The 26,219-nt window shown below is 42.6% G+C and overlaps 2 protein-coding genes across 2 annotated transcripts in view; one reads left to right on the top strand and one right to left on the bottom strand.

Moving 5' to 3' along the window:
• ELMOD3 (ELMO domain containing 3) overlaps positions 1-14,535 on the bottom strand; it is a 55,640-nt gene extending 41,105 nt beyond the window's left edge. Inside the window, exons 1-5 of the mRNA XM_007948906.2 lie at positions 14,482-14,535; positions 7,261-7,338; positions 6,693-6,762; positions 2,395-2,463; positions 1,178-1,269 (exon numbers count right to left, since the gene is read on the bottom strand). Coding sequence (XP_007947097.2) covers positions 1,178-1,269; positions 2,395-2,463; positions 6,693-6,762; positions 7,261-7,338; positions 14,482-14,535 — 363 coding nt within the window. The remainder of the gene's footprint in view (positions 1-1,177; positions 1,270-2,394; positions 2,464-6,692; positions 6,763-7,260; positions 7,339-14,481) is intronic.
• A 2,477-nt stretch (positions 14,536-17,012) lies between these two features.
• Positions 17,013-26,219, top strand: part of LOC103203810 (all-trans-retinol 13,14-reductase-like) — a 23,347-nt gene continuing 14,140 nt past the window's right edge. Inside the window, exons 1-5 of the mRNA XM_007948886.1 lie at positions 17,013-17,175; positions 19,183-19,365; positions 19,696-19,937; positions 21,364-21,559; positions 22,004-22,207. Of these exons, the coding sequence (XP_007947077.1) occupies positions 17,013-17,175; positions 19,183-19,365; positions 19,696-19,937; positions 21,364-21,559; positions 22,004-22,207 (988 nt within the window). The remainder of the gene's footprint in view (positions 17,176-19,182; positions 19,366-19,695; positions 19,938-21,363; positions 21,560-22,003; positions 22,208-26,219) is intronic.

The following is a 26,219-nucleotide window of genomic DNA, read 5'->3' as shown; positions in this document are numbered from 1 at the left end:
ACAAACCAGTTCTCTGCATTTAGTCCTTTGGGCTTTCCAAGAACTAGCTGTTCCAGACTACCACTAAGGCCAGGGTAGATCCTGGGTAGTGCAAAGAGTTAACATGCTCAACTGCTAACTGAAAGGTTGGAGGTTTGAGTCCACCCAGATGTACCTAGGAAGAAAGGCCTGGCAATCTACTTCTGAAATATCAACCCATGAAAAACCCTATGGAGCACAGTTCTACTCCAAAACACATGGGGTCACCATGAGTGGGAACTGACTCCACAGCAACTGGTTTAGTGGCTAGAGATGCCAAGCTGTAGAGAAGCCCCATACGTGGTCAGATAAAAGCCAGGCCAGGTTTCCCAATAAGGCTGCTTTTGCCCTTCTCTATCTGTCTCTCTGTAAGGACATAAATCACAAAATCGAGCAGCCCCCTCAACTTCTAGGATGAGGGAGCCAGTGGGAAGGGGAGTTTAGTGGGGAGATAAGTAGAGCTCCATAACTCTGTGGAGCATAATCAGCACTTCTGAGCCAGGTTATGCTGGCTTCTGGTGGCTTAGGGCCACTGTCATGACCTTGGAATATTCTGATTTTGGTAGCATCTGGTGCTCAGGATCCTACACGCTAACCTCATTCCTGTCTTTTCAGTCTCTCTCTTCAGTAAAGTTTTACACTAAAAATCTGAAATTGCATTCTCCTAAACTTACTACTGGTCACTCAAGATGAGTGATAAAAGCCCCCTGATCTTTTATTCTCCCCAATATTTCTTCTTTTCCCAACTCTACACAGCTTCTGGTTCTTTTAGGGAATGGTAGATTTTCCTGTATTGGCCAGAAATCATCCAGTTCCCTGGACAGGTTGTCTTGCTTCCCCGCCAAGGAATGACCTAGCATTTGACCCCAGACTTCTTCATCCCTAAGAGGGAAGAATGAAGAGTAGGGAAACAGCTACATAGACCCTTGTATGACAGGGCCACAGGATCTCTATGGGTACAGTCCAAGACAGGCCACATGGGTACAGCACAAGGCATGGGTCCTTGGCTACCATGATCCTGTGCCCCAAGATTCTTAGGTAGGGCAGGGTCCTCAAGTTTCCATCCTGCCTGCTCAATGCCCTATCCTGGTAGGGTAGAAACCTGGCTCCCATGAAGAAGTTGATTTGCTTGTGATCCCAATCCTTCCTATGGTCATACCTTCAAGGAGGAGAGGTCGACAGTCTGGAAATGCTGCAGGGCCTCACTGAAGGAGATGAGTTGCCCAGGCTGGTCTGAAATGGCCTGGCTCCCTGTGGCAAAAGAGAAGGCACTGCAGGATTTGTAACAGTACCCGTTCTGTCAGCAACATTTACTGAGGGCCTTCTGATTGTCATCTCCAATCCAAGCACTGGCTTCAGACTGCAATCATCTGACAGCTACAGCCACAACCAATCCTCTTTTGACAGTCTGGCATTATCATTTTTTGGACTAGGCTGCTCAGAAGCTTGCTAGCTGGATCTCTGTAGGGAGCTCATGCTCATGCCCTGTGAGGGGGCAAGTCACTGTCTGGAGTAGATACCCACATAGAAGTGTGCTAGCTTAGGAGTGTGTTAGCTTAGGAACCTTTCCTAATTTCTACTTTGCTTCTTCTACCACCTGTATATGACCCCCTCCTCATCCTTTGTTATCAGTTAGCAATACAGGTAATAGCCGATAAACTCACTGGAATATCTCTCCAGAAGTGGAGCTCAGGCTACATACATATGGATCCTACTTTTACTCTCTTACAGTTCCATGGAAACCTCTCTTACAAAGGGATGTGACACCATTTGCACCCAGGCCTCAGAGACTTCTAGCCAATGGTTTTGGATCCCAGCCTCAGGGATATCCTTCTGCAGTGAACAACCTGCTCAACCTTCTGCAGTGCCCTGGCTGCCTGCCTCCAGCCCTGCTCAATCTCATCACGCTACATAGGCTGACTCCATCTATGTCCTCTCTCAGGACTGAGTGGGAATAGCTTTCCTGACAGCATTCATTCCCATTTCCTGCAGAGGCAGAATGTCATCATTTTTGGATTTCAAAAGGCTATTTTATTCTACGGGAGCTCTGGTAGTGTAGTGCCTAAGGTACTTGACTGCTAACCAGAAGGCTGGTGGTTCAAACCCCCCAGCCACTACTTCAAAGGAAGATGGGGTAATCTACTTCTGTAGTGATACTGCCTCAGAAACCCAAAGAGGGGTCGCTATGAGTCAGGTCTGACTTAACAGCACATAACAACAACAACAACAGCACATCTTATTCTATGTCACACATCTAAAATGGGAACACTGGAATTGTCTCCTAATCCCAGAGTCACAGAAATGTCAGCTACACATGAGGATGGTGCAGTTGCTAGCAGCAGGGCTGCATGAAGGTGGAGCTGTCCCTACAGTTACCTTGGTCTGGCTGGATACTGTCCACAGCTTCCCATTCTTCTTGGGCTCTGAGCACCTCTGTATTTACAACTGCAATAGTGAGAAAAGGAAACCTTGAAATCCAGGTATGTCGGTGCCACTGTAATAGATTCCAACCTCATCTGCTTGACTTCCAATCCCCCCTTCACACAGCTGCCAGATGAGCTAACAAAAGGCAGATCTGATGTCACTTTCTTCTCAACATCATCCAGGGATTTTCCATCACCTTCAAGGTAAAATCCATACCCTTTAGCACAGCACTTAAGTACCTTTACAATCTAGATCCTTCTTGCCTCTCTAGCTTTGCCCTCGGCCTATACAGAACTAGCGGAAGTTAGTTCAAACACTCCAGATACATTTGCACAGGCTGCGCTCCCCTCACTGCCAAGTCAGTACATTAAGTACTCTCACCTTCACTTCCAACCCCTGATGGTGTATCCCCTTCTCAGCCTTTGGTTAACTCTGATATCACCTTCACTGGATGGCATCTGTAACCTCATCAGTCTGAACCAGAAGCCACTCCTGAGAGACCCCGAGACCCAGTGCTTATCATACAGTGTTGTAATGATCTCTCCCACTAGACTGCGGGCTACCCGAGGGCAAGTTCTCTAGAACCTAGCACAGTGCCTGACACATGATAGGTGCTCAACAAATGTTTGATGAATAAAAGCACAATACCAAAAAACAAACTAGTTGCCTCGAGTTGATTCTGACTCATAAAGATTCATGTGTTTCAGAGTAAAACTGAAACAGTCAGTTTTCAGTGACTGGTTTTTCAGAAGTAGATCACCAGGCCTTTCTTCTGAGGTGCCTCTTGGTGGACTTGAACCACCAACCCTTCAGTTGGCAGCCCAATGCCAACCATTTTAGCCATCCAGTTCTGTTGAAAGCACAGTAAGACGGGGGAAAAAGCAGCAGGATAGGCTGTCTATAGCCACCACCCACCCAAAGCTATTACTCTCTAGCCCGAATTACTAATGGCATGTCCTGCTATTGGATTTTCTATAGTGGACATCAACAAAGTGAAGAATAGAGACATTTCAGTGTAATACCAAAAATTGGTCTCTCCAGCTATAATGGTAAAAGTAGTTTAGGACAGCTCTTCTCTGTCTCACTATTTTGGCTGAGAAAGTCACATGACAATAAACTATTTTGAGAATATACTTGGCTACTTAAAAAAAAAAAAAACAAAACTACCAAGAACTCTGAACACTAATTGATAATGAATAAGAGAAAGTGGATTGAAAGAAGTCAAAGAGGGTTGTTAAAAGCACACCCTAGAACTAAACTGCCTGCTTCTGTTTTTCACTTCCACCACTTACTAGCTGTATTTCTTTGGGCAATTTAGTCATCTGTAATCCCTCAGGGGATAGCTGAGGATGAGGTAATTCTACACTTGGAAGAGTATGTGGCACAAAGGTAAGTGCTCAAGAAATGTTGGCTATTATTATTGACACAGCCATGCGCTCGGGCACAGCAGGGCAGAGGACAGTTGGAGCAGGTGAGGTGGGTCCAGAGGTTGTGAATATGTAAATCTCTAGATAATTCAATCTTGCCAGCCCCAAATGCTGGGGTGGGGTAGCAGACATGGAGCCTCAGGGTTTCCAAGGTATATAACCCCACGGAATACAGTAAAGAATATAAAATATGCTGGAGCCTTTGGAGATAAAAAGAAGGGACAAAGTGGCTTTATTGATTCTTCACTCTTCAAATCCTCATCTATACCCTTTCAAATCCTCAGGAACATGATCAACATTGAACCCCTCATACCTCTTCTACAAACTTGATCAAAGACTGAGAGCCAGAGAAGAAACCTCCCCAGTAAGGTTTGCTATCACAGTAGGTTAGTCAACAGAAAGTATAGGTCTCAACTAGCGATATCCATCTGGTGCCTAAAAATTGGACAAATGCCTAAACTGTACAAGAGCTTCCCTTTCCTTTTCTCTTAGAACCAAGTAGGCTCCTTCTACTTCTGAAGAGGATCCTGACATAAATACTATTCTCCCCTGACTACCAAAACAACATGAGAAGAAAGGTCAAATTCTCAGGATAATAAACACAGCTAACATTAGTATGATTCTTTATCTTTTATCCTGTTTTAACTGCCTCATTTATTTGGGCTCCATTTGATTTACTCACAGGAATGCAGCATTGGTGCTTTAGTCAGCCTATTAATTTAAATGGGAGTCCCTGTGGGGTGTAAATGGTTAATGAGCTTAAAGGTTTAAGGTCCAACCAAAGGCAACTTGGACGAAAGGCCTGGTGATCTATTTCCAAAAAAAATCAGCCACTGAAAATGCCTATGGAGCACAGGTCTATTCTGACACACAAGGGGGCCAGTGTGAGTCAGAACTGACTCAATGGCAACTCATGTTTTTTTTATTATTATTAATTGTGATTTGGGTGAAAATTTACAGAGCAAATTAACTTCCCACTTACACTTTGTCTCATGACACTGACTACAATTTACCCCAATGCAACAGCTCCCCTCTTACTTCCTCCTCATAGTTACCTCTTCCCTGTGTCCATCACTCCATGCACTCCTGCCCCCTGAGCTGTCTCCCTGTGCATAAACAGCCCTTCTTTCTCCCACGATTGTTCTCTCCAAGGAGTGTGTCTACCTCAGGTAAATGTTCAACTCATATGTCTGTCTTTTGTTTGGCTGGAAGCCACAGGTGTGGGCTCAATTCCAGACCTTAAGGGCAGCTGGGGGCCATAGTCTCAGTGGTTCCACTAGGCTCTATAGGACCAGCAAACCTGGTCCCCCACTTTTTTTTTTCAAATGATTTTGAGTTTTGTTCCACATTGTTCTCCCTTTCTATCCAGGATCTCCTACATAGATCCCCCTCCAAGTGGTTGACAGCGGTAGCCAGACACCATCTAGTTCTTCTGGTCTCGTAGTCGTATAGGCTGAGAATCGCATGGTGTACCAGTCCCTTGGACTAATTGTTTCCATGCATCTTTGGTTTTCTTCATTCTTCTTTGCTCTGGATGAGAAGAGACCCATCATTGCATCTAGATGGCTGCTTGCAATCTTTTAAGATCCCAGTCGCTAATCACCAAAGTAGGAGGTAGAACAATGTTTTGTGTAGTATGTTATGCCAATTGAGCTTAATGTCCCCTGTGACTATGGTCCCGAGTCCACCGGTTCAACTACTCAGTCTCTCTGGATAGCTGGCTGTGACCAAGAAGTGACTCCAACCTTGTCCCTTGTCAGCTCTACTATACAGCTGGAAATTCTTACAGATCATACAAATACATTTATAGGACCATTATCTGCCAACCGTATACATGGTCTTGGCAACTAGTGTTTTTATTGATTTAAATTAGCCAAGAGAAATCTGAAAAAAAAATTTAAAATTGTTTCATAAATTAAGTCTCTGGTACATAAATGTCCGTTGTATTCAAATATAAAACATCTTAGTATTTAACGTAACTTTAATAAATGTTGGTTTGTCTCATGATATAATAAGAACAAAGTTATACTAAAAGAAACTTCATAGAACTCCAAATTATTTTTGTACTTTAGAACATTTTTAAAAAGCATTATATTTGTATATGTTACCTTATTAGTTTGTAGAAATTAAAGACAACTAGCAATACTAATGAGCCTTCATTACATTTACAGTTTATGTGCCAAGTACTTCATTTACATTATGTCACTTAACCTTTACAAATTCCTATAACACGTTCCGAAATTATCTCTGTTTTATAGATGAAGTGAGGGTTAGAAAAGTTAAGTAATTTGCTCGAGGTCATATAGCTGGTGGGTTACAGAGCCAGGATATAAACCAGGGGTATTTGACTCTAGAACTGGACTTCTAACTGGTGAGAGTGCATTTCTCTGTAATAAATTAGCAAGTGGAATGAGCTTTAAATACAGGATAGGAACTCATTGCTGTCAGAGCTCCCATAGTATAGGAAAGTGCCATGAAACGCAGAAAAAGCAGGATACGTTTTCAAAACCTTTTCACATATACTGTCTCATTTCATTTTCATAACATCTCTTTGGGGTAATGGAGGTATTAATATCTCCACTGTAGAAATAGAGATGACATGACTTGCCAAAAGGATGTACTTGCACATAGTAGGTCACAAGCAGAGACTTAGAACTCAGGTGTTTGACTCCTAATCAGTATTGATTCTAATTTTCTTGAGGAATGATAAATCTACAGAATTCAGGACAAAGAGAAGAGAAATTCTAATGAAGAAAAGCAGATCCATAAGAAGGTCTGACTTAGGTCCCACCCAGACTCCCAGGCCCCTGAAGGGGACCTTACCATCTGCCTCCCATCCATTCACTTTTGTTGTCAGGGCCTGGAGGATGCCATGGTTCTTCAACTCTGAGATCTGTAGGAACAGCTGAGCTTTAGTGTGAGGGTAGAATCCACAGCCCTCACATCCACCCAATCACCTACTGTACTGAATGCCCCTTGAAATGGAGGCCAGAAAGATCTAGTCTGCTCTGATGCGTTATTAAAAGCAGCTTAAAATGAGGTACTTGGAGAACTCCCATTATCATACAATGGTCAGGCAATGTGAGGGACAAGTGCATGCCCTCCTTGAATAATAAACACACAAAATTTACACAAGTGAGTTGGTACTGGTATTTCCACTGTACTTTACTCTGCTTTGTTACAGCAATTGCCTTACCATGCAGAGGTTGTTTCTGCGTGTTTATGTCCCACACCCTGCTCCCTCTCCCAAAGTATGAGCTCCTGAATGGCAGGATCTATGACAGCCTGTGTCGCCCAGTGCTTATAGCACAGTGGCTGGCACCATGCAGCAGTGCACAACAAAAGTTTGTACTGGAAGAAAACATTGGAAGGAGATACAGGAACAACATACAGGAATTCCTCTGAAAGTGGGAAGAACATGATTGTCCTTGTCATATGTTGGAGAATATCCAGCAGACATTCTTCCAACCTGTAAGACATAACCAGGGTCAATCTCATGGACACAATCAGTCCCACAAACATGATAGTTTAAATGCTGCATTTTTCCCACTACCACAAAAAAATGAATAAGCTCCCGAGAAGTTACTAAAAAGAATGCTACGAAAGAAAACTGCTTAATATGGTCTTAAGAAAAACTCTAAAGTTGTTGTTGTTGTTATTTGCCACTGAGTAGGACCTGACTCATAGCAACCCCTCCTTGGGTTTCCAAGGCAGTATCACCACGGAAGTAGATTGCCCAACCTTCCTTCCGAGGAGTGGCTGGTGGGTTTGAACCGCCAGCTTTCTGGTTAGCAGTCAAGTGCTTTAGGCATTACGCTACCAGAGTTCCTAAACTCTAAAGAGCTTAGTTAATAACATCTCAAAAATCTTATATAGATGTCTTGGTTCTGTATAAGTGAAGTTCATGAGGCAGTTTCTCGTGGCCCTATTGTTCAGCCAAGTCTTTCCCCAAACTGAGTTTAAAAACAAACAAACAAAAAAAAAACAGCAACAACAAACCATCAGTTGTTTGTAACTCATATTACAGGTACAGACTTAGTATCCCTAATATGTTGGAAAAAAATCGTACAAATCAGTAAGGAAAACAAACAAAACAGTAGAAAAACAGGCTAAGGATATGGACAATCATACAAAAGGAAACACAAATACTTCTTTAAACACATGAAAAATGCTCAACCTTACGCATAATAAGAGAAATGCTAATTAAACTTACCAGAAAGCTTGCGAACACACTGGTTGGCTAGAACGCATAGTGTTACGTAATAGTGAAGAGTAAACTGTTTCTGCCTCCATAGCGTCCAGATTAACACAGACTGAGAAGAATGGGGCCATTCACTTCTGAAAAAATTGGCCACTGAAAACCTTATGAATACTAGTGAAATATTATCTGATACAGTGCTAGAAGGTGAGCCCCTCAGGTTGGAAGGCACTCAAAATACAACTAGGGAAGAGCTGCCTCCCCAAAGTAGAGTCGACCTTTATAAGGTGGATGCAGTAAAAGTGTCAGGACCTTCATTTGCTGATGGGGCATGACTCAAAATGGGAAGAAACAGCTGTAAACATTCATTAACAATCAGAAAATGGAAGTAATGAAGTATGAATCTAGGAAACTGGAAAATTGTCAAAAATGAAATGGAATGTGTAAAGATTGATATCGTAGGCATTAGTGAGCTGAAATGGACTGGTATTGGCCATTTTGAATCAACCAGTCACATGCTCTACTATGCTGGGAATGACAGATTGACAAGGAATGGTATTGCATTCATCATCAAAAAGAACATTTCAAGATCTATGCTGAAGTACAATATTGTCAGTGATAAGATAATATCCTTATGCCTATAGGGAAGACCAGTTACTACTACTATTATTCAAATTTACATACCAACCACTAAAGTCAAACATGAAGAAACTGAAGATTTTTACCAACTCCTGCAGTTTGAAATTGACCAAACATACAATCAAGATGTATTGATTATTACTGGTGATTGGAATGTGAAAGGTGGAAACAAAGAATCACCAATAGTTTGAAAATATGGCTTTGGCAATAGAAATGATGCCAGAAGTTGCATGATAGAATTTTGCAAGACCAATGACTTACCTGTTGCAAGCACTTTTTTTCAATAATGTAAATGGCAGTCTGTGGTGCAGTGAATTACTTGGTATGGCTTTTCTAGCCAGTCTTTGTGACTCTTAACAGATTACCAGGTAAAGCCAGGCAAATAAGGTATATGGAACTCTAATGTGGAAACTGGCTAGTTTTGTCATTCTGCTAGGCTTAAAATTAGCATTCTTAGAGGCAGAAAAGGGAACTCTCATTGCCATCAAGAGAGAAAAGCTGGAGTTGGAATGAAGCGTGTCTTTGGACCCAAGATCCCTGCACTGGACTTCCTCGGCAGAGATGCACAGCTGAAAAACTGTAGCTGAGGAACCAAGAGGCACAAGACAGAGTGGCAGGCTTATGGAGTAAGAAAGCTGAGTGCCTGTGGGCAGGAGACCTGCTGGAGGAGTTGGGTGCACCCAGGTATACCTATTGGCAGAGCTAAAAGAGCTTTGTAACATTTGTCTGACTAGGGCAGAGGCCAGGCTGAGAGGCCAAAGTCCAGAGAGCCTGAGGGCATGGCTGAGGGGAGACTGTTCTGATTGAAGAACTGTATCCTGAGAGCATTCCTAAACATGAGTTAATAAGTGTTCTGGAACCCTTATTTTTCTCTAAAGCTATTTAACTGTGTTTTATTGACTATGCAAAGGCATTCAACTGTGTGGATCATAACAAATTATGGATTACATTGCAAAGAATGGGAATTCCAGAACACTTAATTATGCTCATGAGGAATCTGTACAGAGACTAAGAGGCTGTCATTTGAACAGAACAAAGGGATATTGCAAGGTTTAAAATCAGGAAGGGAATGTCTCAGGGTTATATCCTTTCACCATACTTATTCAATCTGTATGTTGAGCAAATAATCCAAGAGGCTGGACAATATGAAGAAGAACGTGGCATCAGGATTAGAGGAAGACTCAATAACAACCTGCTATATGCAGATGACACAACCTTGCTTGCTGAAAGTGAAGATGACTTGAAGCACTTTCTGATGAAGATCAAAGACTACAGTCTTCAGTATGGAGAAAGAAAACAAAAATCCTCACAACTGGACCAATAAGCAGCATCACAATAAATGGAGAAAAGTCTGCAGTTGTTAGGGATTTTGTTTTACTTGGATCCATAATCAACACCCATAAAAGTAGCAGTTGAGACATCAGACATCATATTACGATGGGTAAATCTGATGCAAAAGACTTCTTTAAAGTATTTAGGAGCAAAAATGTCACTCTGAAGACTAAAGTATACCTAACTCCACCCATGGTATTTTCAATAGCCTCATATGAATGTGAAAGGTAGACAATGAATAAAGAAGACTGAAGAAGAGTTGATGTCTTTGAATTTTGGTGCTGGTGAAGAATACTGAAAATATCATGGACTGCCAGAAGAGCAAACAAATGTGTCCTGGAAGAAGTACAGCCAGAATGCTCCTTAAAAGCAAAAGGCCAGACTTCATCTCAACTAATTTGGTCATACTGTCAGACAAGACCAGGACCTGGAGAAAGAGATCATGCTTAGTACAGTAGATGGTCATTAAAAAAAGGGAAAAACCCTCAACAAGATGGATTGACACAGTGGCTGTAATGATGGAGTCAAGTATAACAAGGATTGTGAGGATGGCGCATAACCAGGTAGTGTTTCATTCTATTGTACACCAGGATGCTATTAGTTGTAGTCGACTCAACGGCACCTAGTAACAACAACAACAAACATCTTTCTGGTATTCTTGCTTTCAGCCAAGATCTATCTGACATCAACAGTGATATCCCCCATGTCTTCTGCATTGAACTTCTGCAAGGTCCCTGTCAAGACATGCTGCAGCCATTTTTAAATTATCTTCAGCAAAATTTTACTTGCGTGTGGTATTATTAATGTTGTTCAATAATTTTCACATTCTGTTGGATCGCCTTTCTTGGAATAGGCACAAATAGGGATCTCTTCCAGTCAGCTGACCAGGTAGCCGTCTTCCAAATTTCTCAGCACAGATGAGTACATGCCTCCAGTGCAGCATCCATTTGTTGAAACCTCTCAAAGGGTACTCCATCAATTCCTGGAGCCTTGTTTTCTTTAGCCAATTCCTTCAGTGCAGCTTGCACTTCTTCCTTCATTATCATTTATTCTTGATTATATACATGATACTTCCTGAAATGGCTGAATGTTGACCAATTCTTTTTGGTACAGTGACTTTGTGTATTACTTCCATCTTCTTTTGATGCCTGCATCGTTCAATATTTTGCCCACAGAATCCTTCGATATTGCAATTTGAGATATGAATTTTTTTCTTTAGTTCTTTCAGCTTGAGATATGCTAGCCATGTTCTTCCCTTTTGGTTTTCTAACTCCAAGTCATTGTACATTTCATTATAATACTTTACTTTGTCTTCTTAAGCCACCCTTTGAAATCTCTTGTTCAGTTCTTATATTTCACCATTTATTCCATTCACTTTAGCTACTTTCCATTAAAGAGCAAGTTTCAGAGTCTCTTCTGACATCCATTTTGAGCTTTTCTTTCTTTCCTGTCTTTTAATGACCTCTTCTTTCTTCATGTGTGATCTTCATGATGTCATCCCACAATTCATTTGGTCTTGGTCACTGGTGTTCAACGTGTCAAATCTATTCTTCAAATGGTCTCTAAATTCAGGTCGGATATAATCAAGGTCATATTTTGGCTTTGTTTTAATTTTCTTCAGCTTCACCTTGAACTTGCATATGAACAATTGATGTTCTGTTCCACAGTCAGCTCCTGGCCTGGTTTTTAGTGATAATATTGAACTTCTCTGTCACCTCTTTCCACAGATGTAATTGATTTGACTCAAGAACAACAACTAGTATCACAAGATCTGACAAAACTATATGTGCTTTCCACCTTTTAACCAACTCATCCATAAGCAAAATGACATGTTCATTATACCACTATTTATAATAACAAAAGGCTGATAAAATCCTAAATGTCCACTAATGGACTGATTAAACAAATTAAAGCATATCCACTCAATGAGATCCTATGTAGTCACAAAAAAGAATAAGAAAGTGCCATATGGGCATTTTTTTTTTCCATATGGAAAAACCCTCATAATAAATTAAGTGAAAAGGACTGAGATGAGAATATACTTTTATTCTACCTATAAATCTTTATGCCCCGTTTTCCTTCCACGGAACTGCTGTTGCTGTTGTTGTTATGTTGTTGTATTTTTTTCTAAAAAATAAATAAACATATTTGCCTGTCTTTGCAGGCACAAGCAAATTTCCAGAATAATACCCAGGGAAGTAGTAACTTTGCCTCCAAAAGGGAAAATGGGTGGCTAGGGGACAAAGGGTAGTAACTTTGCCTCCAAAAGGGAAAATGGGTGGCTAGGGGACAAAGGGAGAAGGTGTCTTTTTCACTTTACATACATCCTTCTGTACTGTTCAGATTCTGAATCATGTGAAAATATTATTTTTCCTAAAAATAAAGGAAAATAATTAAAAGGAAAAAAAAAATGGCAACCTCACATATATTAAAGGAGCTCTGGTGGGGCAGTGGGTAAGACATTTGGCTGCTAACCAGAAGGTCAGCAATTTAAACCCACCAGCAGCTCCTCAAAAGGAAGATTGGGCAATCTACTTCCGTAGTGATACTGCCTCGGCAACCCAAGGAGCAGCCGCTATGAGTTGGGTCCGACTCGATGACACATAACAACAACAATAGCAGTCCCATGGAAGGAAAATGGGGCATAAAGATTTATAGCCTCGGAAACCCACTGGGGCTATGAGTCGGAATTAACTCAATGGCAGTGAGTTTGGCTTTTTCAGTCACATATATCAAGGTCCTGGAACCCCAGATTATCCTGTTATTCTAATCCTTTCTGCACATTTTTGCCAATAGTTCTTAAACACAGTTTTGATTTATTTCATGACTCGAAGGCACATAACAACAACAAACACACCAGAGCTAATCAAGCTCCCAGATAATAGGCCTCGTGATGTCTACACATTACAACTTCCCACTTCAAGCCAATGAACACACCTGCTGCAGTTCCTCTCATCATCTCTATCCCTTGGTTCATGTGGTTTTTCCAACTGAATAGAACCTACCCTCTCTGCATCTTCCAGTTCCTTCAAGATCAGTTCCACCTTCTCAAAGCCACCTCATCACCCACCTGAGTCTATAATGGTCTGTCACTTCTCTAAGTCCTAAAGCCTTTGTTGTATGTAGCACAAGTTCCTCCACAAAGGGCCTATCTTCCCATTCAGACTCTATGCTACTTTGAATATAGGGATCTTCTACTTTTATGTTTCCTACCTACCCACCAGCATAGTTGTTGTTATGCTTGTTAGCTGCCATTGAGTCAGCCCCTGACTCACGGTGACCCCAGATACAAAAGAATGAAATACTGCCCAGTTCTGCACCATCCCCATGATTGGTTGCAAATTGGACCAATGGGATCAATTGGATTTTCATGGGCTGATTTGTGGAAGTAGAGAGACAGGCTTTTCTTCCTTGTCTTAGTCTGGAGGTTTCACTGAAACCTGTTCAGCATCACAGCAACAGAGAAGCCTCCACTGACAGATGGGTCATGGGTATGTATGAGGTGAATTGGCCAGGAATTGAACCTGGGTCTCCTACATGGAAGGAAATTTTACCACTGAACCACCACTGTTACCAGGCATAAACTATGTTCTCAGAAATATCTGGTAATTCATGGTGCTAAACAACTCCCTGCAGGGCTCTGTACACTTGGGATTCACTTCATCATTCTTTTTTCTCTCCAATTCAGTCCCCTCCAGTATCCAAAGACTTCTCTGGAAGAACAGTTCACCTATTTTACTACTGTGAAGAAACCTTATGAGAGTCCCAAAACAAAGACTTTGTCCCACTCTGGTCTCTAAATCCCATAGGTTCCACTTAGGAACATTTCTGGGCAAGATAGAAAGAAAGGTAACAGATGTGGGATTGGCTGCTAGGCTCATAACATAAAAGACATTGCACACTGATTCAAAATCGTAAGGACAATTAAGCCAGGGAAAAAGGCCATGCAGATTTCTTGGGGGATTCCTCATTTAAACCTCCCCATCCCCTTTACTATCCAAGCAAAAGGAGTGCTGGTGGAGCAGTGGTTAAACGCTCAACTGCTAAGTGAAAGGTTGGTGATTCAAATCTACCAGCTGCTATGTGGGAGAAAAATATAGCATTCTACTTGTGTACATAGTTACAGCCTTAGAAACCCTACAGGTCCATTTTACCCCATGCAGTATAGGGTCACTATGAGGCGGAACTGACTCAAAGGCAATGGTTTTTTCTTTTGTATCCAAGCAAATGAAATACAAAATCCCATAACCCACTTAGAAAATAAGCTTATCAGAAAAGACACCTCAGATAAACAGAAACTCCTTCTAATACAAAGAAAATATAATGAGGGTTTTTTCCTAAATATTTCTAAAGCTCCACATTCTTGTACTATGTTCTACTTCATTACTATTAACAATATATCCCAAACCAACATCACCTTTCCCACACAGGAGTATTGCTTACCTGTCCATCTTTTAATTCTTTCTCATTATGGAATGAGCAAGATTTTTCATTCATGACTCAAAACCATTTGTTCAAGTGAACTTTGTCCTTGGGCTCAGGAAAGAGTTTAATAAGGTCCGACATCAGAAGCTACTGAAGAGCCAAAGATCCATGCTCTATATTTGCTGTTCTTGGCAGTCACTAAGACTAGGAATAAGAAAACAGTCCCTTTGTGTCATCACCAGGGTATAGGAGCTTTCAGTGAGTACTGAAAGAAGTCCCTGAGGTCTTTGAAGACTCAGCCTTGACGGAAAAAAAAAAAAAGGTGAAAAAGAAAACTAGTTTCATCATTCAGTTATGCCTCTGTAGAGCAAAATGGACATTTAAAATCTTCAAGTAGTTGTGAGTTTGTTCTAAATAAATAAGCAGCCTACCTCTTACTACCCAGCCCACAGGATGGAAAAAAGGGGGCCCTGCAGGAATCTGGGGGCTGGGTTCTCATGTCCTCTAGAAGGGAGCAGCACTACTATGAGTAGTGGGGTCTATTTATGATGATGTAGTTACTGGGCCCTAAGTCAGTTTATCAAAGTGGTGAGGTGGTACATTGTGGGTAGTCTGTCTTAGCTGAAGTGGTCAAACTTTCCTTAGGTCTCAGACTCAGGTTTAGGGGCTTAAAATAGTAGGGCTAGTTCCTATGGTGACAGAAATTCAAAATGCAACACAGCGTTCTATCCTTCCCTCAGTTATCACTAATATTATACATGTGGCAGTTGTCTACCAGTTTGACTCTTAGTCTTTAATCCCTGATTTCTGCCTCAAGAGAAGGGCTGGGCAGGCCCATACCTTATCATGGGAAAATCAGATATTACAGAAGTCTGTCACCTCAAAACCTCAGAGGTATTATAAGTGCACAGTTGGCTCACACACAACTGACAGACACATTTCACAGACTCGGTGACTAAAGGAGAGCAGCCTCTCTATGAGGTCAGCCCTCTATTTTCAGAATATGATCTGGATGCCCTAAGAAACATCTGCTGGTAACAAACAGATCTTTCTTAGGAGGTAGGAGGCATCGATTCCTAATACCTAGAATTACAAGGAGTACTTCCTAACTCTTGGGCTGGGCATTTGACTCATTAGAATCTAGTAGGGGAAGGTAGAGAGGTGGGCATGGTGGTGGCACACTACCCTCTCAGTTATGGCACCTTAGGAACTAACTCTTTCTCATGTGGCCTCTGGGGCTTCAGGATCTGCCTCCTTCTTTTCCTTCAGCCTTGGCCTCCATAGCAACAAATGACAATACATATATTAACCAAACCCCCGGAAGGCAACAAGCAAGTGTGGTCAGCCTTCTGTCACTGTGTATGAAATGAACAAGGAGCACAGAAGCATGGCTAGCTTTACGCACCTGCTAGTGCCTCAGTTCTGGCTGGACACCGCTGGGAGCTTCAATAGAGACAGGTACTATCTGCATCAGAGAAAGAAAGTGCAAAAACACTGTCACACAAGGAAATACTTGAAGTTACGAAGCCACCCCTTGCAATACTAGAACGCCTATAGATGGGCCTGAGGAAACGGCCTTCCTAGAAAGAGGGATCCTTTTCAAACCACTCAAATATTTATTAGGCATCCACTGTAGTCAAGAAACTATATTAAAAGGGAATGATTTTCCAGCTGCTTGATGGAACTAAAACTCTCTGAACAGATATTTAATATAGAAACAGGATCCGTATCTTACGTACAAATGTGCATAGGTATGACTTTCAACAGGCTTGTCGCCAGGCAGCGCCGTCTCCGCACGGCCGCCACGGAGGGAGATGCTACCGGAACTCGGACATAAATCTGGGGGCGGCACTAGGTTCGCGTTGTTGGCAACGTCCTCAGAGGGGGGAACCGCGGCCAAAACCAGGGTTAATTTAGGGGCCACAGGACCAGGCGCTAGCTGGCTGTGATGCGCAGGAGATCGGTATAAAGATCTTAATTCGTCAAGATACCCAGTCAGACAGGGGCTGTGTAGGGACTGCGTACGGAAACTTTCTCATTGTAAGGGGAAACTGCGAAGAGCAATTTGCCTCAGGTAACTTAGCGAGTCCATGGCAGAGCTAGAACTAGAACTCAGGTCTCCTGACCCCATTCGGGATTTTTCTCTCAGACTCACAAACCTCTGCCTTCTCTCGCCGCAGGGCGATCCTTTCCCACACATTACCCCTTTTAAGATTCCCAGCGCGGGAAACAATACCAGAGCCTTTCGCACCGGGATGCGAAAGCGTCTTCAGGGCCCTCCGCGCATGCGCACAGCTTCTCCCGCGATCCTCCCAGGCCCCGAAAATACACTTCCCGATAGGCAAATGGAAACCAGTCCGTGAAGGTGAGTAGGAAGCCGCGAGAGGGTCATTCTGCGCCTGAGCGTTTGGCTCTCGCTAAAACGGCTCCTGTAATTGGTCACAAGTGTGTCTGCCTAGTCGCTGAGACTGACGAACTGGAGGAGCGCAATCGCAGCGGGCGAATCCGAGCGCTCAGAGGACTCATTCCTTTAACTGGATGTCCGCACGATGTGGCAGCTGCTGCTGGCCGTGCTACTGCTGGCGATCCTCTACAAAGTTTACTTGGTGCTGTTCGCTTGCAGGTCCCCGAATCCCTTTTCCGAGGACGTCAAGCGACCTCCCGCGCCTCTGGTAATCGACAAGGAGGCCAGGAAGAAAGTTCTCAAACAAGGTCAGAGGGAGAGGGATTCTGGGGTCTGGGGGCTGTCCTAACGCCCAGCCCTCACGGGCTTGCGTCCTCATTCTAGCATGTCTCTACTTAGGCCTCAGTTTTCCCCTATGTAAAGTGTTGGGAAGGCTTCCTTGCGTGTGTGTGTGTGTGTGTGTGTGTGTGTGTGACTGACGTTGCCATCCCTGGCGAGAGTCTTCACCTGCGGAATAGGAACCCCACAAGTACTGGCACTGTCAATCGCGTGCCAAGGTCTCGTCATGGCGAGGTCCCTACCCAGTCACTTGGCATCCCCGCGGCTCACGGGACACAGAAGAGACTTTTCTTTCCTTGGGCTCCAGCCTTAACTTTTTGCACGAACCCTACTGCGCTGAGTCACGGTTGTGGAGGAGCTGGACAGAAATCTCTTCCAACTTGCAAACGAAATTGCTCTTTATTTGTCAAATGATTTAACTTGTGTGCGGTCTAACTCGAAGGATTGTTCTAAAAATTTGCAGGAGGTGCCTCATGCTCAGAGCTGCTCTCCCTTCAACCACAATACCTCCACTGTCGTCTTTAATACACATCTTGGAGGCGCCCCTGAGGTTTGAAGAAAGAATTCTGCTGCTTAACAAAAAAGAAAAGAAAAAGATTTCCTAGGTTGATCTCCAGGGTTTCTTTCCCTTATAAATTTTAGACTGCTGTGTCGCATGGTTTTGCTACATAGTTGGACATGATGCTGTTTTCAGTGGAAGGACTAATAGTCTGAACATATGAAACCAGAATTTTTACCTTGGACTCACACTATTGCATAACTATCAACAAGTTTCTCCACAGACCTTGAGTGATAACTAGTTTCACAGTTTTTCAGAACAGGTTGTGACCAACTGGTGAGTCATAAAATCAATTTAGTGGGTTACCGCTAGTGTTTAAAAATGCAGAAGAATAGAAAATATTAGTTATACTAAGTCTTACATTGGAAGCTCTGGTAGTGTAGTGCCTAAGGCATTTGACTGCTAACCAGAAAGCTGGCGGTTCAAACCTACCAACTACTCCTCAAAAGGAAGATTGGGCAATCTACTTCCGTAGAGATACCACCTCAGAAAACCAAGGAGGGGTCGCTATGAGTCAAATTAACTTGAAAGTAGTGGTTTGGTTTTTTTTTTTCCTTTTAAGTATTATATAGTGAAATATCTCTTAGAGGTATGTGCATTAAATATTTCACATGTTTCTGGATCATGATATAATATGTATTTTTCACTACATTTCACTAAAATTTTGCAAAGTTCCCTTCCAGCTTTAAAATTCCACATCTCAGTTCCTTCTGAGTGACTTAGTCCTTAACAGATTTTGTGTTGGAGATGCCCATATAGCACCACCAGAAGGTGCCATAAATTGTCCAGTTTTGTCTTCTCTTCAGTTGCTGCACCCTCAGCCCTACTTTCATTGCCTTCAGACTTCCACAGTGTAAGGGGTGGTGCTGTGATTTCTCAGAGCTGCAGCCTCTGAAATAAATTTTAGATGCCATGAGCAGCGCTGCCTCTAGCTACCACCAGATCACCTGACTGCTTCACTGGCGCCTACAGACCCTGCAGCTGGGAAAGAGAACTCACTTGTAAACGAACAGTTCCAGGAGCTGGAAGCCTACACCATAACATTCTTCCCATCCCTTTTGTTTTCTTTCTTCCCTATTTCTCTTTCTGCTCCTAAATTTCAGCCTGTGTTGTTGTCACACTCCTCGTTGTTCACTGATTCCTCCTTTTTTTAAATCTAGGGAAAATTCTCAAGTATATAGTGGCTCTAGTTAAAATGTAAATCAGTTCTGATCAAACAAATTGTTACATTTGCGTGATGGGTCTTGAGTATTACCAAGGTAAAATGTTTCAGGAAACTTACACGGGAGCTCCATATAAAGTGCTCCAGAGGTTTCTGCTTTGTACAATCTAAAGAAGGCTTCCTTGGTTTCCGTGTCTTTCATCTTTCTCTGCCGCTGCCTAAGAAGCCTTCCTGTATCTCTTCCCTCTACTGCAGCCTTCTCAGTCAGCCGAGTACCAGAGAAGCTGGATGTGGTCGTGATAGGAAGTGGCTTCGGGGGTCTGGCTGCTGCTGCCATTCTGGCCAAAGCTGGCAAGCGAGTTCTGGTGCTGGAACAACATACCAAGGCGGGGGGCTGTTGTCATACCTTTAGACAGGATGGTCTTGAATTTGACACAGGTAAGGCTTGTGTGGAAAAAAGTTGGGAAAAGGGCTCTATCTCCAGGAGCCTTGGAGTAGCCATTGTGGGATGATATTGGGCATCTCTGTTGTTTTAGGGGCTGTGTTTTCCCTCTGGGCACCACTTTTCTTTTCTGACAGCCATACTCCCACTGGGACCTGAAGTGAGCAGGGATGTAATGATTTCTGCTGTGATACCTCCCCAGAGGGTGGGAAGCCCCCTCTACCATGCCAGACAACCTCTTCTACCTTGGTTCCTTGTCCACCTTTCCAGGACTTACTCCCCTTAACCCTCTGATACCTTATTTATTTGTTTCCATCTCCCAACAGGAATCCATTACATTGGACGTATGCAGGAGGGCAGCATTGGCCGTTTTATGTTGGACCAGATCACTGAGGGACAGCTAGACTGGGCTGCCATGTCCTCTCCCTTTGACATTATGGTACTAGAAGGACCCAATGGCCGAAAGGAGTTCCCCATGTACAGTGGGGAGAAAGCCTTTGTTCAGGGCCTCAAGGAGAAGTTTCCACAAGAAACAGCTGCCATAGACAAGTATATGAAGCTGGTTAAGGTAACGTGGACATGCTGAGGACCCCAGTTTATCCCCAACAAAGCTGACTGACTTTCTTCGTTAGAGAAGTGACTGGTGGGGATGGCAGGAAGGGAGGAATATGCCTGTCCTGAACTTAGCTCCTACCTGAGTCCACCTCCCTGTCCAGCTGGGCCCTCTGTCTTGGGAGCCTTGGCACAGCAGCTGATATTCTCACTTCTTGTCTCTTGGGGGTGCCCTGCTCTCCCTGACCAGCTGGCTTCCATTTGGTCACATCACTGGTCCTATTTACTTCATCTGGGTCTGATTGAAATTTTCCAAAGGAATTTGAATAGGAAACTGAAAACCAAAAGAGGATTCATCTGTATATTGGATAAGGGTTTAATATCCAGAACATATAAAGAACTCTTATACTTCAACAACAAAAAGATAAACAATCCAGTCAAAAATGAGCAAAGAGGTTGAATAAATATCCATCCAAAGAAGAAATACAAATGGCCAACAAGCACATGAAAAAATGCTCAATGTCATTAGTCATTAGGGAAATGCCAGGGAAAACCACAATGAGATAATTAGTTCACATGCACTAGGATGATTATGATTTATAAAAAACGGAAGTGTTATTGGTGAGGATATGGAGAAATAGTAATCCTCATCTATTGCTGGTGGGATTGAAAATGGTACGGCCACTGTGGAAACAGTTCAGTGGTTCCTGAAAAAGTTAAACATAGAATTACTTTATGATCAGTAATTCCATTCCTAGGTGTGTCCAGGTAGGATTGAAAGCAGGAATGTAAACATATACTTGTACATTTCATTGTAGCCCTGGTCACAATAGCCAGAAGTGGGAACAGTTTAAATTATCTATTAACTAATAAATGGATAAACTAAATGTGGTACATGTATACAATGGAGTATCATTCAGCCATGAAGATAAATGAAGTCCTGTTATCTGGTACAACATGGATGAATCTTGAGAGCATTTTGCTGAGTGAAATAAGTTATCAGAAAAGTACAAATATTGTATGATCCCACTTATATGAAATATCTAGAATAGTGGTTACCAGAGGTAGGTTGGAAGGAAAGGAAAAGGAACTTAAAATGCTTAGGGGATACTGAACTTCTGTTAAGGGTGATGGAAAAATTTGGGAATAGATAGGGTGATGGATGAACATAAGTAATGGCACTGAACTGTACATGTAAAGATTGTTGAAAGGGTAGATGTTTTGTTACATATATATTTACCACGATTTTTTTCTAAAGGACTTATTTGCATGCAGAAAAGGAGACATTTAGAGAGTACAGATTCGTATGGAAATCCAAATTCAGTAAAACAGCCAGGAGGATGTGTTGCTGGGCCCTTGAACTACTGCAGGCTATTGGAATGGTGATTCTGCCCCAGTGGTTCCCAGAGATGAGACTTATTCTTCACAGCTTTTTTTGCCAGGTGGCATCCAGGGCAGTCTTCCATGCCATCGTGCTGAAGATCCTCCCATTGCCTGTGGCTCAACTTCTCACCAAGAGTGGCCTGCTGACTTGCTTCTCTCCATTCCTTCGTGCCTCCACCCAGAGCTTGTCTGAGGTCTTGCGACAGCTGCCGGCTTCCCCTGAGCTCCAGGCAGTGCTCAGCTACTGCTTCCCTACTTAATGGTGGGGACCTCATGGGTTCTGGGTTGTTCCTGGAGGAGGGGGTGCAACTCTGCTGGCTCTCAGTCTTTCTTCCTAGATCTTCTTGGCTGACTGAAATGGAGCAGTATAAATCCCAAGCCCTACAGAGTATATATGTAAGACGTCTGTCCACCTGCTGGTAGAAATTCCTCTCATCCACACCCTGGGTGATTTTTCTGTTCAGCTAGCACTCTTCTCCCTGGTCTTGGCTGAATGGTATTTTGTAGGGAGGATGTTCCCACTGGACTCAAGATCTGTAAAACTCCCCTTATTTGGATGGGAACAGACCCTCTGACTGTGCTGGGCCCTGGAGAACATTTGGATCCTGGGAGGGATGTGGGCTGTATGTTATCTAAACAGTAACTACACTCCATTCTAAATGGTGCAGCACGCTGGATGCTCTTGCCTCATCTCCCCTTCTGTAGGTGTGACCCCCAGCCACACCACCTTTGCCATGCACGCTCTTCTGGTTAACCACTACATAAAAGGAGCCTTCTATCCCCGTGGTGGCGCCAGTGAAATCGCCTTCCACACCATCCCTGTGATTCAGCGGGCCGGGGGCGCTGTCCTTACACGGGCCACTGTGCAGAGCGTGTTGCTGGATTCAGCTGGAAAGGCTTGTGGTGAGAGCCCTGCACCAGGCTTTGGGATCCATGGGCTGGGGAGGGAGAGACTAGGGTACAGAGAAAGGGAAGTATTGCAGGCAGATGGTGGAGAAGAACTGACCTTCTTATGGGGAGTTAATAGTTCAAATCTACACCAGAGCAGAGACTTGGATACAGTAATAGGTTGGGAGGTAACAAGGAAGCAGGAAGGATAAAGGATTACGTGCTCCCCAAAGGATACCAAACTAAGCCAAACCATTGCCATCAAGTCTACTCCCACTCTAAGCAATCCTATTGTTGTTAGATGCCATCCAGTCAGCTTCAATTCAAAGTGGCCCTACATGCAACAGAATGGAACTCTGCAATCTTGCGCCATCCTTAAAATCCTTGCTATGCTTGAACCCATCATTCCAGCCACTCTGTCAATCCATCTTGTTGAGGATCTCCCCTTTTTCGCTGACCCTCCGCTTCACCAAGCATGATCTCCTACTCCAGGGACTGGTCTCTCCTGACAGTGTGATTAGGTGAGACAAAATCTGGCCATTCTCACTTCCAAGGAGCATTCCAGCTGCACTTCTTTCAGGACAGATTTGTTCATTCTTCTGGCCGTTTATGATGTTTTCAGTATTGTTTACCAATGCTACAATTCACAGGCACCAACTCTTTGGTCTTCCTTACTCATTGCCCAGCTTTCACATGTATATTAGGCACTTGAAAATACTGTGGCTTGGGTTGGGGTCACCTTAGTCTTCAAAGTGACATCTTGCTCCTGAACACTTTAAAGAGGTCTTTTGTAGCAGATTTGTCCAGTGCAATATGATATATGATTTCCTGACTGCTGCTTCCATGTGTGTTGATCGTAGATCCAAGTAAAATGAAATCCCTGACAACTACAGACTTTTCTCCATTTATTGTGATGTTGCTTATTGGCCCAGTTGTGAGGAATGTTGTTGTCTTTATGTTGAGGTATAATCTATACTGAAGATTATAGTCTTTTTTTTTTTTTTTTTTAATTTTTGTAATTTGGGTGAAAGTTTACAAAGCAAATTCATTTTCCATATAGCAGCTCATACACGTTTTGTTTCATAACATTGACTGCAATTCCTCACAATGTAACAGCTCTCTTCCCACTTCCTCCCTATAATTACTCCTTCCCTGTATCCTTCCCTCCCATGTACTCCTGCTCCCTGTGCTATCTCCTTGCACAAACACTGCCCTTCTGTTCTCCCAGGATTGATCACTCCAAGGAGTGTAGCTATCTGATGTAAATGTTCACACCATATGCTTGTCTGTTGTTTGGCTAGAAGCCATAGTAGTCAGTTCAGTTCCAGACCTGAAGGGTAACCAGGGGCCATAGTTTCAGGGGTCTCACCAGGCTTTATCAGACCAGCAATCTTGGTCTTTTTTTTTTAATTTTTTTTATGATTTTGAGTTTTGTTCCACCGAAGTAGGATGTAGAACAATGTTTTTGTGTGGTATGTTATGCCAGTTGAGCTTGATGACACCCAAACATTCTTATAGCACATACAAATATGCATGTAGAAACATCGTCTGCCAACCCTATACATGGTCATGGGCACACTACCCCTGCCTAGGCATACCTGATCATTCAGCCTATCTGTCCATCTATCCACCCGTAGGTTAGTTGCTTGCCATCACTGACAATGCAGTATTGTACATGCAAAAGGGTTCATCTTTGTTGTCTCTGCCTCCCATGTACCTCTCTATGTCTTCCTCTTCCTCAGTGCTACCATGTTGATAACTCACTTCTGCTACATTGCCCTCCCCTCCCCTCCCCTCCCTGGTAACCAACAAAGAAAGTTTCCTTCCATATATAAACCTTTCCTTGGCTTTTTTTTTCAGTTACTTTCTGGCTTATTTGTAATATGTTTTCAGAATGTTTTTGTTGTGATTTGGGTAATAGTTTAGAGAGCAAATTCATTTTCCATACAGCAGTTCATACACATTTTGTTTTATAACATTGATTGCAATCCCCACAATATAACAGCTCTCTTTCTACTTCCTCCCTGTATTTACCTCTTCCCTGTGTCCTTCTTTCCTATGCATTCCTGCCCCCTGAACTATCTCCCTGAGCAAATACTGCCCTTGTGTTCACCTATGATAGATTGTTCTAAGGTATATCTACCTGATGTACATGTTCACCCTGTATGTCTGTCTGTTGTTTGGCTGGAAGGCATGGGAGTGAGTTCAATTCCAGGCCTGAAGGGTAACTAGGGCCCGTAGTCTCAGGGGTCTCACCAGCTTCTATCAGACCAGTAAACCTGGTCTTTTTTATGATTTTGAGTTTTGTTCCATTGTTTTCCTACTCTATCCAGGATCTCCTGCATTGATTCCTTTCCAAGTGGTTGACATTGGTAGTCAGGCACCATCTAGTTCTTCTGGTCTTGTGGTCATAAAGGCTGAGATTCATATGGTCCACTACTCCCTTAAATCAGTTGTTTCCATGCGTCTTTGGTTTTCTTCATTCTTCTTTGCTTTGGTGGCATAGTGCCTAAGGCATTTGACTGCTAACCAGAAGTCTGGTGGTTCAAACCTACAAGCCACTCCTCAGCAGGAAGATTGGGCAATCTACTTCCATACAGATACTGTCTCAGAAACCCAAGCAGGGATCGCTATGAGTCACAATTGACTTGATGGCAGTGAGTTTGTTTTTTTAATTTTTTTTCCTTTACTGTGGTTGAGGAGAGATGAGCCTTGTTTTTCACCAATTCCTCCCGTGCATCTTGGACTTCATCCTTCAATACCACTGGTTCTTGATCATATGCAACCTCCTGAAATGGCTGAACATTGATCAGTTCTTTTTGGTACAGTGACTCTGTATTCCTTCTATCTTCTTTTAGTGCTTCATACGTTGTTCAATATTTTCCCATAGAATCCTTTAGTATTGCAATTCAAGGCTTGAATTTTTTTTCTTTCAGTGCTTTCAGCTTGAGAAATACCGAGCAGTTCTTCCCTTTTGTTTTTCTAATTCCAGGTATTTGGACATTTCATTGTAATGTTTTGCTTTGTCTTCTCGAACCACCATTTGAAATCTTCTGTTGAGCTTTTATTTCAACATTTCCTTTCACTTTAGCTACTCTCCATTTAAGAGCAAGTTTCTGAGTCTCTTCTGACATCCATTTTGGTCTTTTCTTCCTTTCTTGTCTTTTTAATGATGTTTTGCTTTCTTCATGTATAATGTTATTTATTTGTTTGTTTCTTTGTTTGCTATGTTTCCTCTCCTCCCATCTCATGCCTGGTAACCAACAAAGAAAGTTTCTTTCCATATGTAAACCTTTCCTTGATTTTACAACAGTGCTGTAATAAGTATTTGTCCTCTGTGATTGACTTATTTCACTCAGCTTAAAGTCCTCCAAGTTCATCTACATTATGTGGTGTATTGCAGATTCTACATTATTCTTTAGTATTTCATAGTACTCCATTCTGTGTATGTACCATAGTTTGCTTATCCGTTCTTCTGTTTTTGGGCACTTAGGTTGTTTCTGTTTCTTTGCTGTTGTGAATAGTGCTGCAATGAATGTGGGCGTACATATATCTGTTCTTGTCCTGGCTCTCACTTCTTTAGGACATATACCTAGTAATGGGATTGCTGGGTCAAATGGTATTTCTATTTCCAGCTTTTTAATGAATCTCCATATTTATTTCCATAGTTCTTGTATTTTACAGTCCCACCAGCAGTGTATGAGAGTCCCAGTCTCCACATTCTTGCCAGCATTTGTTATTTTTCTGTCTTGTTGAACTTTGCTATTAATGCTGGAATGAGATGGTATCTCATTGTTGGTTTGATATTTGCTTCCCTCTAAAGGACTCCAGTGAGTTTCGTTTTTTTAATGGCTAATGATTGTGAACATTTCTTCATGCGCTTGTTGGCCTCCTTAATATCCTGTTTGGTGAAGTGTCTATTCATGTCTTCTGCCCATTTTTTAATTGGAATGTTTGTCTTTTTGATGTTGAGATGTTAGTTTTCTATAAATTTTAGAGATAAGTCCCTTGTCAGATATGTCATTGC

The sequence above is a fragment of the Orycteropus afer genome, unplaced genomic scaffold (assembly GCF_000298275.1).
Source record: "Orycteropus afer afer isolate SDZICR_OR568_19922 unplaced genomic scaffold, OryAfe1.0 scaffold00231, whole genome shotgun sequence".
Classification (NCBI taxonomy): domain Eukaryota; kingdom Metazoa; phylum Chordata; class Mammalia; order Tubulidentata; family Orycteropodidae; genus Orycteropus; species Orycteropus afer.
This window is presented reverse-complemented; position numbering and strand designations above follow the sequence as displayed.